At 47.1% G+C, this 13,184-nt stretch overlaps 1 protein-coding gene across 18 annotated transcripts in view; it reads left to right on the top strand.

The window, feature by feature from the left end:
* Positions 1–13,184, top strand: part of SYNE1 (spectrin repeat containing nuclear envelope protein 1) — a 1,651,720-nt gene that overhangs the window by 1,618,371 nt on the left and 20,165 nt on the right. For 17 of the 18 annotated variants that reach the window (XM_069606781.1, XM_069606782.1, XM_069606785.1 and 14 more), the window contains 2 exons: positions 3,359–3,451; positions 4,490–4,554. In XM_069606781.1, coding sequence (XP_069462882.1) covers positions 3,359–3,451; positions 4,490–4,554 — 158 coding nt within the window. The remainder of the gene's footprint in view (positions 1–3,358; positions 3,452–4,489; positions 4,555–13,184) is intronic. The other variant, XM_069606794.1, reaches the window with a different exon arrangement.

Genomic DNA, 13,184 nt, shown 5'->3' with positions numbered 1-13,184 from the left:
AAGGATGGTGACATTGAGGGAAATTCTCCTCTCCAGACTCCACACTATGCAACTCCAGGACTAGTTTGTGTTGCTGGACCTTCAGGACGCCTATTTCCATGTGCCAATCCATCAAAAGCACAGATGGCTCCTGAAATTCGACATTGGGGACACTCATTACTAGTTCAGAGTGCTCGCTTTTGGCCTAAACTCCACGCCCAGGGTTTTCACCAAGCTGATGGCACAGTGTTGGTGTCTCACCTCAGGAGATCCAGTGTCCACGTATTCCCTTACCTGGACTACTGGTTTATCCAAAGAAGGACTCTCCAGATCAGGTAACAACACAGCTCGATGACACCTGATCCATGCTTCGCAGAGTGGGCTTCTCCCTGAATTTCCCATGTCACACCAACACTTCATTCAAAGGAGCAGCCCTAGACATTTGGGCAGGGAAGGCTTTCCATCCAAGGTATGAGTCACCAGTGTCAGACAGATGGTCACTATGTTTCAGAGTCATGACAGCTTGCCAGCGACTTTCCTCCTCCGCCTGTTACGCCTTATGGGCTGCAGATACGATCCCTTCAATAGCTTTTGAGGGATCTATAGTCTGACTACTTGGACAACATGTACGGTGTCCTCAGGGTGTCGAAGTCTGTGGCTGACGACCTCTCATGGTGGGCAGGCAGGGAGAGCATGATGGCAGGGTAACTCTTTGGCCACAATGGCCCCAAGCACAGGTGGTCACGGATGTGTCCCTGAAGTGCCGGGTGCTCACTGCGGGGATCTGCAAGTGAACAGGCTTTGCTCTCCAGTGGAGCGCTGTTGGCACATCAACAGGCTGGAGTTGCGTGCGATCAGGCTAACCCTGATGGCTTTCACGACATCCCTCATGGAGAAGAATGTCCTGGTTCTGACGGACAACATAGTTGCCATGCATTATTTCAACAAGCAGGGGTGGGGGGTGCAGTCTCTGCCCCTATGCAGGGAGACCATCCAACTTTGGTTCTTGCTGCTGGAGAAGAGGATCTCCGCTTCTGTAGCTCATCTGGCAGGAGCGGAGAACTGGTTGGCAGACACTCTGAGTAGACAGAGCGCTGTCTCCCAGGAGTGTGAAGTATGCCTGGAGGTTCTCGTGGAAATCTTCGCTCTGTGGGGACCCTGGTGGTAGATCTGTTTGCCATGAGGGCCAACACAAGTGCAAGCACTTCTGTTTGAAGGAATTCCTTGCGAGATGGGCACAGGGGGATGCCTTCTGGGCGGATTTGGTCTTTGACCTCCTCTATCCGTTTCCTTTGATATCTGTCACCCTGTGGGTTCTCAGGAGGTTGAGGAGGTTGCGGGCCACCATGATCTTGATCGCTCCAGACTGGGCGAGGAGAACATGGCACTCAAACCTTCTGGAAATGGCCATCTGCCCACCTCGCTGGCTTCCTCAGGGGCTGTACCTCCTAACCCAATTGGAAGGGCGGGTGCTCCACCCGAACCTGGAATCTCAATCTGCATGCATGGCTCTTGAGAGGATGAGATATGATGACCGGGACCTCTCTGAAGAGGTATTTGAGATTTTTGCTGGCATCACGCAGGCCTTACACTAGGTCCATTTACACGTGCAGGTGGAGAAGATTTGAGGCATGGTGTTGGGATTGCGATGTCCCATTACCACAGTGTTGGACTTTCTTCTTTTCCTGGCTTCTTCGTGCCTTCGGATAGGCAGGGTTCAAAGTTTATTTGTTGACTTTGTATTTAACAGGTCTTCAGATCAAGATTTTTTCTTTATGATCCCAGTGATGGCCCCATTTTCAAAGGGCCTGCTAAATAGGTTTCGGCTAACGCAGTTTTTGGTTCAAGCTTGGGACCTGTATTTGGTGCTTACCTTATAAATTATAATTAATTATAATTATAATTGTTTATTTATACCCAGACGTTTCTAAGTGCGGACCCGGGGATTGAACCTGTGTTGCTCTGCGTCGTCTTGCTTCCAAGATGAGCGCGTTGCCCCTGAGCTATCCTTCTGGATGGCGGCTCTGTTTTAGCCCATGCATTCTTCTATCAGGTTGCTTACCCTTAAGACAACCTTCTTGAGGACATCATGTCGGCAAGGCGTGTAAGAGAGGTACAGGCTCTCTAAAAATTGCCATTTTTGCATTTCTTTATAGGGAAGGTCTTGCTTAAAGTCTGGCCAAAATTCCTGCAAAAGGTGGTGTCCGATTTTCATATATCGCAGAGCATTGAGTTGCCAGTATTTTATCCACCACCTCACCCCCCAAGGAAGTGGAAAGGCTGCACAGGCTCGGCCCCAAGAGGCTGCTGCGCTATTATGTGGCCAGGACAGCTGATTTTGTGCATAATGATCAGCTATTCATCACCTTTTGACAGTTGAGGAAGGGTCTGGTGTTGTCTAATAAGTCAATTTCCCGTTGGATAGTCCTTTGCATCGCTGAATGCTACAAGAAGGCAGGAAAGGAACTGACGTCAGGCACCAGGGAGCATTCCACTAGGGGTGTGGCAACCTCTTCTGTGCTGCAAAGGGGTGTGCCAGTGAAAGAGATCTGTCAGGCAATCTACTTGGTCGTCGCTCCACACAAACCTGCAAAACGCTACAGCCTGGATGCGGCTCACTGGAGGCTGACTCCCAGTTTGGGAGAGCCATGTTACACAGCTTTCTGATATAGACTTTCATCCCTGCTCTGAATGCTGTACTGCTTTGGGAGTCTATCAGATGAGGAATCTGCAGGAGAATGCAATCCATTGAAGGAGAAATTACGTAACAATAATGTTCTTTCTATGGATTCTTCTCGTGCAGATTCCTCATCGTCCTCCCAGCCTGCCTCTCTATGAAAGGGTTCTGGTCTCTGATCTTAGTTTAAACTTCTCTTGTCGGAATGACAACAAAAGTTTGTGACATTTTTTGGCCCATCATGGCCAAATCCTGTTGGATTCTTCCCTGCGGCTGCTGAGCACAGGGGCAAAAGTTGGGAACTGGGATGTGGGGGTGCAGTCACATGATATATGTACTACCAACATCACATCCGAAGTCAAGGAGTGGAGCAGTCAAGACTTGACGGAGTCGATGGATGACGACACGCCGCACTACGCCCCCTGTCAAAAATATTTCTGAGCAGCTTACACTGGTGCGCATTTCTATCAGATGAGGAATCTGTGGGAGAAGAATCCATAGAAAGAACGTTACTGGTAAGTAATTTCTCCTTCTCTTTATTTGCTTATTCAACACCATCAGGAAGGATATTGTGTTTAGGTGAGACGGTATTAATGTCAGACTGGCCAGTTGGTATAAAATATCACAAAAAGGGGACATTCCTCTTCGAGTTTCCTTTGTCGTTCATACATGATTTTTAACATGTTTTGCTTTTGGATCTAGGAACTGTCTTCGTGGTCATCAGCTGATGAACTGGATACCTCTGGATCTCTGAGCCCAGTCTCGGGCAGGAGCACCCCGAGCAGACACAGAACGGTAATTTCCAGTTGCCCGTCCCCTGCCTGGCTCTGGGGAACAGGGTCAGAAGGGGTAGCATCCTGGCCATATGTACAGAGGATCAAACTGACATCACCCCCCCCCCCCATTAGGAAGAAAGCAGAGCATACAACACAGTGTCCAAACACTCCACTCTACAACAGGCGCTTACCCATGGCCTCCCTGCAACGCCCTGCATGCGATCGAACACAAAAAAGTCCTTGTTTTTTAATTTTCCTTTTTTAGATCTAGTTGCAGTTGTACGTCTTTCTTTATAATTCTGTTTAATTGATTTTAATTATTCTGTTCTGTTCACTTTGTAGAACTATCTGTTTCATTTGCTCTTTTTTTTAAATAACACCTGTGATTTCTGTCCGGGTGGACTTTGATGATCCTCTGCATTGGGTTTGGCTACATTCACTAGTTTCCTGTAGGTCCTAGTGGCAGAATGTAAAAGGAACACTGGCTTTTCTGGGGGGGAAGAAGAGGGTGGAGGGGGTGTCCTGTTATCATTCCACCATGGCAGCTGTATGGAAGCTCATTCTAGGATGCACAACCAAAAGAGAGTTGCGAGTTTGACAGGCTGACCATTTTCCGTTGTTTCTTAGACTAAAATCAATTGGTCCCATGAATGTTTCAATTTAATGAAACAATTTAACAGTCGTGGAAAGAAACATTTTAATTCTCAAAATATGTTATCGATTAAATAATTGGCCCTCAAAAAATTATTTTTTTATTATGAGCCTGAAAGTGCCCTGAAAGTTTGCACATACAGAAGGTTATTTTTGTATGCAAAGTTCTTCAGGGCAATATTGATGGGACTTGTAACTGTTGTGGGGGTCCTACACCCCCCGAAACCATTGCCAAATTCACCAACCGGCACAAGAAAAGCCAGTTTCCTTGGTTCCTGGGTATTAATCACCTCATTTGATTTGTTTTCCTTTGCTGCACTTTTACTTTGATTTTCATCAGTAGCTTGTCTTTATTTGCCTGGACTGAACCATTCTTCTTTCTTTACCCCCTGTTCATTGCAAACAGCCACGGGGCAAAGGTAGTCTCTCACAGCCTGGACCCTCTGTCAGCAGCCCTCCTCCACACAGCAGGTACCTTCCTCTCCTGGTTTCCACACTCTGCTCTAGAACTCCAAGAGGATGATGGAAAGTGCCCATGAGACGCCATTGCTCCCGCGGTGCTGGCTCGCGCCCCTCACCTCGCCTCACAGCGATGCAACTCGAATGCTCTTCTGGTTCCCTTCAATGCGGCCATGAGGCCCTGACTAGTTTCCATGGCCGACACCTCAAACGTTTAAATGAAATTAAGCAGTATTTGAAAATACTCAATTTAAGTTCATGGCAACCACTTTTTATCATCCTCTTTATTTCTAGATATTTTAAATAGAACGGACAAAACCCACCAACGGAAGCGCAGTGCACTTCTCTGGCCTTATTGCTGGGTGCTTTGCCCTTCATTTGGTGGGTTTTCGCTACTCTTTGGATCGGCAACTAGTCCGAAATTACTATGATTTCAGCTCGATACATCCGGTTTTTTCTTCTGTTTTCCGCAACTCTTCTTTGCCAAATAACACACTAACTTTCATTTAATCATACTCCTGTTTTATTCACTCGGCAGCAAGCCTTCCACTCCTCTCTGCGGCCAATAGAGGGCAGCCTTGCACATACATCTTCATACGTGTGTTCTCCTTTCAAGCAGTCGTCGCGCCTTTGCTTCTGCGTCCTCTGTTCCATGTGTGTGCGTGTCTCTGTCCGTGCGTGAGTTCATTTCCTGTCAAAGCTCGATTTTCATTCCACCACAAAACTTGAGGTTATGTCCCGCGTAATATCCTTTAACGTGACAGCCATTTGCATATATTTACCCTCTGACACAGAACACAGTTCCCCAGTACTGGTGTGTTTGATCGTTTCACATACGTTTGATATGCAGGAGCCCTCACAGGAGAACCACTGGAACACTAGTTACTGCTCAAGCAAAAAGCCGAAATGCCCTAGAAAAAACGCCTAACAGAATAGATAAATGCGCTGGCATGTCACTTCCGGTGTTAAATGGCGCCCGCCTGTTAGAACACTTATGCACCAAGCAAACGTGTGTACGCAACTTGAAGCCACTACCTCCTACATAATCTCACCGTTTTAGTGAATATATCGGTATATAGTATTCCATGTGGCCCCGAGATAACAGATGCAGTTTAAAGGCATCAGCACTTCCTGCCGCAGTCGTTCACCATCAGTAGGCGTCAGCCCCTAGTTTGATGGTGGGGTTTTCAGTGATGCGGACGCTAGAATTTTATGAACCCCAAGTCTGCTATGTAGACCACACAAGGGATCCTCAAAAATGTGCGATTTCTCGTTAAACCCATCTCGGATAGTGAAGCAACTACAGGTGAAAGGTCACCTTTGGAGGGGGAAAACGACTACACACATAAGCCCTATTTAACACCGTACCTACCACCAGAAAATACATAATGGCTCATTGTGTATAGATTCCACTCACATGCACCGTCATCAGGAGAACCTTTGATTTCATTATAAGTAAGATATATCCAGAACTGACTGGGAGCTGAGGAATGCCTGCCGCAGCTTCACCTGACAAGTGATTTGAATGACAGCCTATGCGGAAATCCGAGGGTCTGCTCGCCACTCCAGGTCTACAGCCGCTAGGGGCAGATGGACGCTTGCTGTGTTTCTGAAGCCTGCATTTAAGGTGTTTGTACTGTTTACAGGGTGGGCATGGATATGGAAGTGTAACAAGTCTCACCCCAGTAATACACGGCAGCAGCAGACATGGCCCTTCCGTGCATTATAACACAAAGGCGCTGAGAAGGTGGGCACTGGGGGGTCCTTCGCCACATTGGAGTTCCTTGAGTTCAAGGGATTCACTTGAAAGAGAAACGTGTTTTCCTTGGTTGGAGGTAAGCATAGGCGGGTCTTGTCACATTGTAGTCATGTGGCGTTTACCACATGCAGCATTCTCTTTAATACAGCATATGATGTAAATACCTCATGAACATCTAATCAGACTGGTGGTAAAAAAACGGTTAGTATGCAGACTTTACCGGCCTGACTCCTAAAGAGGGCCTTAGTCATAACTTTCACAAGTATCTCGTGATAGAAAGTAGACGACAGAAGAAATTAAATCACATACGTTCGTTCTAAGAGTGGCAGAACCCTTGAGCACTCATAGTAGGGCCTTTATTTGAATAGCAATGACCTTCATGTTAAGGGATACAAGAGAACATTGCTGGGAAGTTCCCCCCCTTTCTGAAGCAGTGTGCAGCACCCTAATTTTTCCCTGTGGGTTTTAACTATGAATGGGGACCTGCCATTCAGCCATTTTGTATTGAAAACATGCAGACTGACATACAGAAGTGGGAAGGCTTCGAGGCGCATCAGATGCATTAGTCTCCTGTCCTCCGTGTGTAGCCTGCCCCAAGCTACCCCAGCCCAACCACTAGAAACCATAACACGCTCTTATCATGCCTAGTACAAGATCGTTACATGAAGCAAGTGCCTTTATTTGTGTCCCCCAGCCAGCAAGGAAGTGCTTCATTCCCTACCCCCGTGGCAGGCACTGTCTGATGGTGCTTCTCCAAGACACTTCTCACACGTCATGGGCCGTACCCTGTCCAGTCCGCGCATCGCCTCACAGTATTACGCCCGCATAGCCTTGCACAGTATCACACAACACGCATAGCCATTGTGCATTTGGAAACAAGAAATTGCTTGCACTTGTTTAAATGTCCCTAACTGTGTTGCTACCTTTTCTTGTTATGACTGTAAAACAGAGGCCACGCGGCAACCCAATGTGTTCTCAAGAGTGAATCGCCTAAATAAAAGTGCATGTGAAGAGAATGTCAATGGCTAGTCCACTAACAAACAGCTAAGCATGTTTGCCTTTTGCAAAACAGTGTTGTAGGGCGGCCCAGTCCCTCAAGGTTTGTTGCGCTTGCTTTGATATGTATTGCATAGGTCCGGGTCCTCCATGAACTTTCTCCTGCGCATTCCCTGCAGGGGCAGCTTCCTGGCAGGGCCTTGAGCTAGCCCAGCTTAGCAGCCCACCGACGAACAGCCGTGTCGGTGTGGTAGCTTGCTAGCCTCTCTCTCTCTCTCTCTCTCTCTCTCTCTCTCTCTCTCTCTCTCTCTCACTCTGTCTCTCTCTCTCTCACTCTGTCTCTCTGGTGCTGTTAATGAACCTGTCTTTTTGCAAAGCTGCACAATATTCAATTTGGCGCTCAGACAGGCATGGAATATAAACGAGCGCCCATTGAATAGGAAGCTTAATCAAACGCGCGCGCCAGACAGGCTGTGTTTGATGTGCACCGTGGGTTCAACTGATAAAGCAACGCAGGCTGTCACTGTGTTCCTTAATATTTGGAAATGCCTCTGATCAGAGGACTGTGTGTTTGATCTTGCACTGGATCGGTAAACATTGCTAGGCCTTTTAGGGCAGACCAAAATATATGCATACACGACGACCATGTTTCCTGGAGAGATTCCTAAAAAGTTTATAGAATGCCTTTTCAAAGCAAACGCTTTGCTTTCTTCCCAAATGAAGAGTTGATGTTTCGTTCTGCCCTTCTTTCTGCTACCTACCACTTTAGGTGGACACATCAAACGATCCAGCCCGAGAGGGTTGGAACTCTTTTCCCGGGGTCAAGAAAATCATTGTTTGCTCCATACATTTTTGTAACATTTCTGATTTGCCCTTTTGTGAATTTCTTGTGAGCGACTATGGCATTTCCCCAATCATATTTAGCAGGTATGTTTATTTCATTTGGTCGATGGATGTTTAGGAACTTGGTAAGTAAGGGCGGCAGAGAGGGTTTGCTCAAAGTTAATTGTTCCATCGTAAGTACATGGGTTAAGTGAGTTCATCCTTCTGAGGCAGTACAATCAACGAGGAAATCCATAAGAACTTTAGCATGTGCTGCCAACAGTGAGCTAACGGCTTTTAAAATAAGATGTACTCCGTTATGAATAATGCCATTCTGGTTAGACTTTCACCAAAAATGCATAGTACTTAATCGCCTACACCCTAATTTGTCCTGACACCCACTCACAGCAGGCTCCTACCGCATCTCCTTACACAGGGAAACAAGATGGAATGCACCATGTTCCTACACCTTTCCTTACTGGCGGTGCTCTGTATGTCCCAGGTTCTGGTTGCCCCGTTTCTATTTACCTCGTGTTTGGATTATTCAATTCTAATCAAGCACACTCGAGTAACCGCAGCAATCGCAGCTGTTACGAAAACACACAAATAATTCCATAACTATAGAAATATATAAGGACAGTGGTGCTGGGGTCTAAACACCTCTGGGATAGCTGAAATGACTTGAGCAGGCTACCTCCTTGTCGGCAGGGCCTACCTGATCATGAAAGTAACTTTACACTCGTAGTTAAAGAGAATGGAGGTCATTACGACCCAGGCGGTAAGTACACCAACTTTACCACCATGGTGTAAACTATGTTTACACCATGGTGGATGGCGGATTTACCGCCCCATTCCAAGGTGAGTGGGGCGGTAAATCCCCATTTACCCTTCCCCATTCCCATTTTTGCCCCATAGGGCATAATGGGAGTGGGGAAGGCGCTAATTACGGCACCGTAAATTATGGTGCCGTAATTAGCACCAAGGCGGTTTAGCGCCATGGATTTTAACGCCTGCTTTAAGCAGCCGTTAAAATTGGAATCAGGCGTTAAGGGTTAACGACGGCGTTAACCCTTAACGCCTGAGTTGTAATGAGGGCCAATGACCTCCTTTCACTGCAGTCATAACATTTGAACCAAGAACCACCTGTGGGCCTGGATAGCTCAGTTAGATGCAGCAACCCAACGTCCCGCCCATTTATCAGGATCCGAGATATTGATATTAAAGCATGACTCGCCAAGGTCCCTGATTGGCAGGATTGCAGTACAGAAACAAAGCCCTTCTGGACGGTTGTCAATCTACAATTCTAAATCATGTTGCTCAAGTAGATGAGATTAAGAGCCAAAGCATGGATTTTTGTTTGTCTACTTTAGTTTGAGTAGTCATATATTTATCTGAATGCAAACATCAACCTCAGTCTTTGGGTACTATTTAGCACCCAGCAAGAAGACAGAAGAAAAAAAAAAGGGTGAGAATACTTTGAGAATATATCTCTATTGTTAAACAGAAATATGGTAAAACCTTTTGGATCCTCCGATATAACAGTGGGTCAAAGTCTTCTTGGCCTGAAGCCCCCCACATTGCATCACTCGCCTCTATTCCTCAAATCAATGAACCCCTCCTAACTCGCTCATTTATTTCTCATCAGCATGCCTGCTTCCTGCAGATCCGCATGTTTATAACATATGCGTTTCCTTTGCTTACACCATGTATGAGCTATCCAATCTGCCTAGCCTGTTTGCAGCACCTCTAACATTGTAGCATTACTTCCCATGTTGCCTGCTACACTGATTGATGGAGTCATTAATTGTGGTCTGGAGCAACTCTGAGCACAAAAAAACTTAATTGTCTGGCAGCTGCAATTCCCCCAGTGGGAATATGCATGGGCAGTAGAATTAGTGGGAGCATGCAGGGACATACCCCTCTTCCTCATGCTGTACCCCTCACCTAAGGCATGCAGCATCGGGGTCCTTTTTGACAGCAATCACAATCTACTCCAACTTGATATCTGACTCGGTAATCCCCAAGTGTGCAGGAAAATGTAACACAATTAAACATTTCTTCATCACTAAGATGTATAAAATCAGACAACATATCGATGCATCAAAATCAGTGCCCCCACCCCATTCACAATTCCTCCTTGTACAACGCAACCATGGACAACCTTCACATCTTCTCCCACAATAACCTTTCTGAAACTCTTGCACCACTAAAATCTAGCTAGAATAAAGAGGTCATCCCTCTGCCAGCCATCAAATGAGTTCTCAGGATCCACCCTTGCGCCCCTCCAAAGAATCAATGCCTCACTCAGTCGGCGCATCTTTACAAGCATCTTAAAATCAGGATTAACCCGATTACCCACCCACCCCGCAAAAAACGTACTCTTCTCCCAGATGTCCATGCTAACTGCTGGGCAATCATTCAACTTCCATTCATTCCTAAAAGCATTGCAAAGGCAGTTTCCAACCAACTTCATGATGGAATTAACCAACATGCCCATTCTCTGTGACTACCAGTCTGGATTTAAACTCAACTACTTGGAAAGTACAAAAAACAAGGTCATATATAAGGCACACTAAATCACGGCTAAAGGTGAGTCGAGTCCTGCCTCTTTGTCCCCTTTGACCTCCCTACCAAGTTTGACCCAGTTTTCCACTTTACACTTAAAAGCCTACTCGCAGGTAGATTATCATTCAAGAGCACTGTCTTCAACTGGCTCACCTCGTACCCCTTGGACAGATACGAAGCATTCCAGATGGGTAACTTCACATCCCGCCGTCTCTCTGTCACCTGCATAGTCCTATGGGGGATCAGTACTCTCACAAGTGATCTTCAGTCTTTATATCAAACCAGTTGGTTCACTTAAAAATGACTAATATCTCACTTGACCAATATGCTGATGTTACTCAGTTGTATCTCAAAGTGCACTCGAGGACATTTCACTCCTCAGAAACAAATGCCTTACCTCCATCTAAGCTTGGATGTCAAGCACCTACATGAAATTCAATCCCACTAAAATGTAATTCATCCTAGTAGACCATCCATCTAAGGATGGCTATTTGATGTGCACCTTGATGGGTTCACATGTGCCAAATCACTGGGGTTCATTATTCAAAGCAATCTCCCCTTCCAGAAACATATCAACAAACAACTCCAAACCGCTTGGTATCAACTAGTACTCCTCCAGAAGATAAAACCCTTTTACAAACTGAGGATGTCAGGGCCACGGTCCAAACCCTGCTGATCTCACACCTTGATGGAGAGAACCCTCTCCTCATCAGTGTCATGGCCAAACACATGTCCCCACCCTAAGGCACTTGCACACACCGCTCCATGCTTTATAATTGTACTTAAGAAATCTGACCACATCTCCCCAATCCCAATATAATGACACTGGTTACCCTTCCCCATACTTAAGCAATAAGCCCCTTGCCGGGGGTCATTAGCGTATCAGGTAATGCCCTATGGCATTACCTTTATTTATTTATTGAACATTTGTTAGGCACCTATGGTGTTTCCTGGTGCCACAAGGCAGAGTGGGGAGGGAAAAGGGGAGTAAATAACAGTGGCAAAAAAAACATTTAATATACAATCATGGTCCTACTAGGCCATGGTGCATTCGGATGTGCAAGTGCAGTGAAGAGAGTGCAAGAGATGGGGAAAGGAGGGGGGGGGGCGGCAGGGTATGGACAAGTGCTGGTGGGATCACGAGGGGGAAGTGCCGAGGGGGGCCAAGGGAGGAGGCCACTGGCCAAGTGCTAGGCCGGAGGAATCTCAGGGTGGGCTACGCCTGCCAGGCAGGGGGCCCGCAAGGACAGTGCTGAAGGGGGAGGTTACTGGTGACGACTTCGTTGAGGGCATGGTAGCCCGTGAGATTCATGAAGGACCAGGCCACCAGTCTCCGCAGCAGTGAGGTGTTTAGCAGGGAAGGGAAAGAGGTAGAGAAAAACAGAGTTTTGAGGAGTTTCTGGAACTTAAGAAGGATCCTGCTCAAGTCTGATCGGGGCAGGGAGGCTGTTCCAAACAGAGGCACCAGCTGAAGAGAGAGACCTGCCACACACACTCTACTTGGAGACGCGTTCGACAAGTAGAGAGTTGGAGGAGCAGAGGGCTCTAGCAGGGAGGTATTTGGGGAAGGAAAGTTGGAGATAGCGTGGTCCCAGGCCCCAGAAAGCCTTGTGGAGGATGTAGAGGGTCTTGAATTTGATCCTCACGGCCACCGGGAGACAATGGAGAGATTTTAGGACTGGAGAGATACGGTTCCTGGGCCTGAGGCCAAGGATAAGTCTTGCAGCTCTATTCTCGATTAGCTGAAAGGGGCATATGGAGCAAAGGGAGAGATTGAGGAAGAGGCTGTTGCGGTAGTCCAGCCTTGAAATGACCAGAGACATTCAGCTTCTGTGGAAAGGTGAGTAAAGGGAAAATGCCTCAAAGGAGGTGAAACTGGAAGTAGACCTTTTTGGCAAGGTCCAAGATGTGAGGGGTGAAGGAGAGAGTGGTGTCGCAGATGATCTGAAGGTTTGTGGCCGCACAGAATAGTGAGGATAGAGGGCCCAAGGAGGGCGGCCAGAGCGTAGGATGGAAACAGGGCACAGGTGTCCCATTGAGAAGGATCTCCATCTTATTAGCTTTAAGACAGAGATAGTTAGCCACACACCATGCCTGGATGGCGGTCAGACAATAAGGGATGAGAGAGGAGGAAGAAGAGGTAGTGGATGGAAGTTTGAAGGAAAGCTGTGTGTCATCAGCATAACACTGGAGATCAGGCGGGCAAGAGGGGTGAGATCGAGCCCTTGGGGATGCCGCAGATACATAGTGAGGTGGTGAAGGAGAAAGGGCCCAGTTGTAGCTGGGAGGGGCGGTTAGTGAGGAAAGAGGTCAGCCATTTCATTGCCTGGTCCATGATGCAAAGGGTATCACAAAGCCGTTTCATGAGGATAGTGTGGTTCACCGTGCCAAAGGCAGAGGAGAGATCGAGGAGGAGGACAGCAGGAGAGTTAGTCAAGATGTGTGAGCATGTCTTTACAGGTGTTCAGGAGAGTAGTTGCTGGTAAGATAGCTTAGCGGG

This window comes from Ambystoma mexicanum, chromosome 4p, assembly GCF_040938575.1.
Source record: "Ambystoma mexicanum isolate Mex_15411 chromosome 4p, UKY_AmexF1_1, whole genome shotgun sequence".
NCBI classification, from domain to species: Eukaryota; Metazoa; Chordata; class Amphibia; order Caudata; family Ambystomatidae; genus Ambystoma; species Ambystoma mexicanum.
The sequence above is the reverse complement of the archived record's forward strand: the minus strand, read 5'-3'. Positions and strand labels throughout refer to the sequence as shown.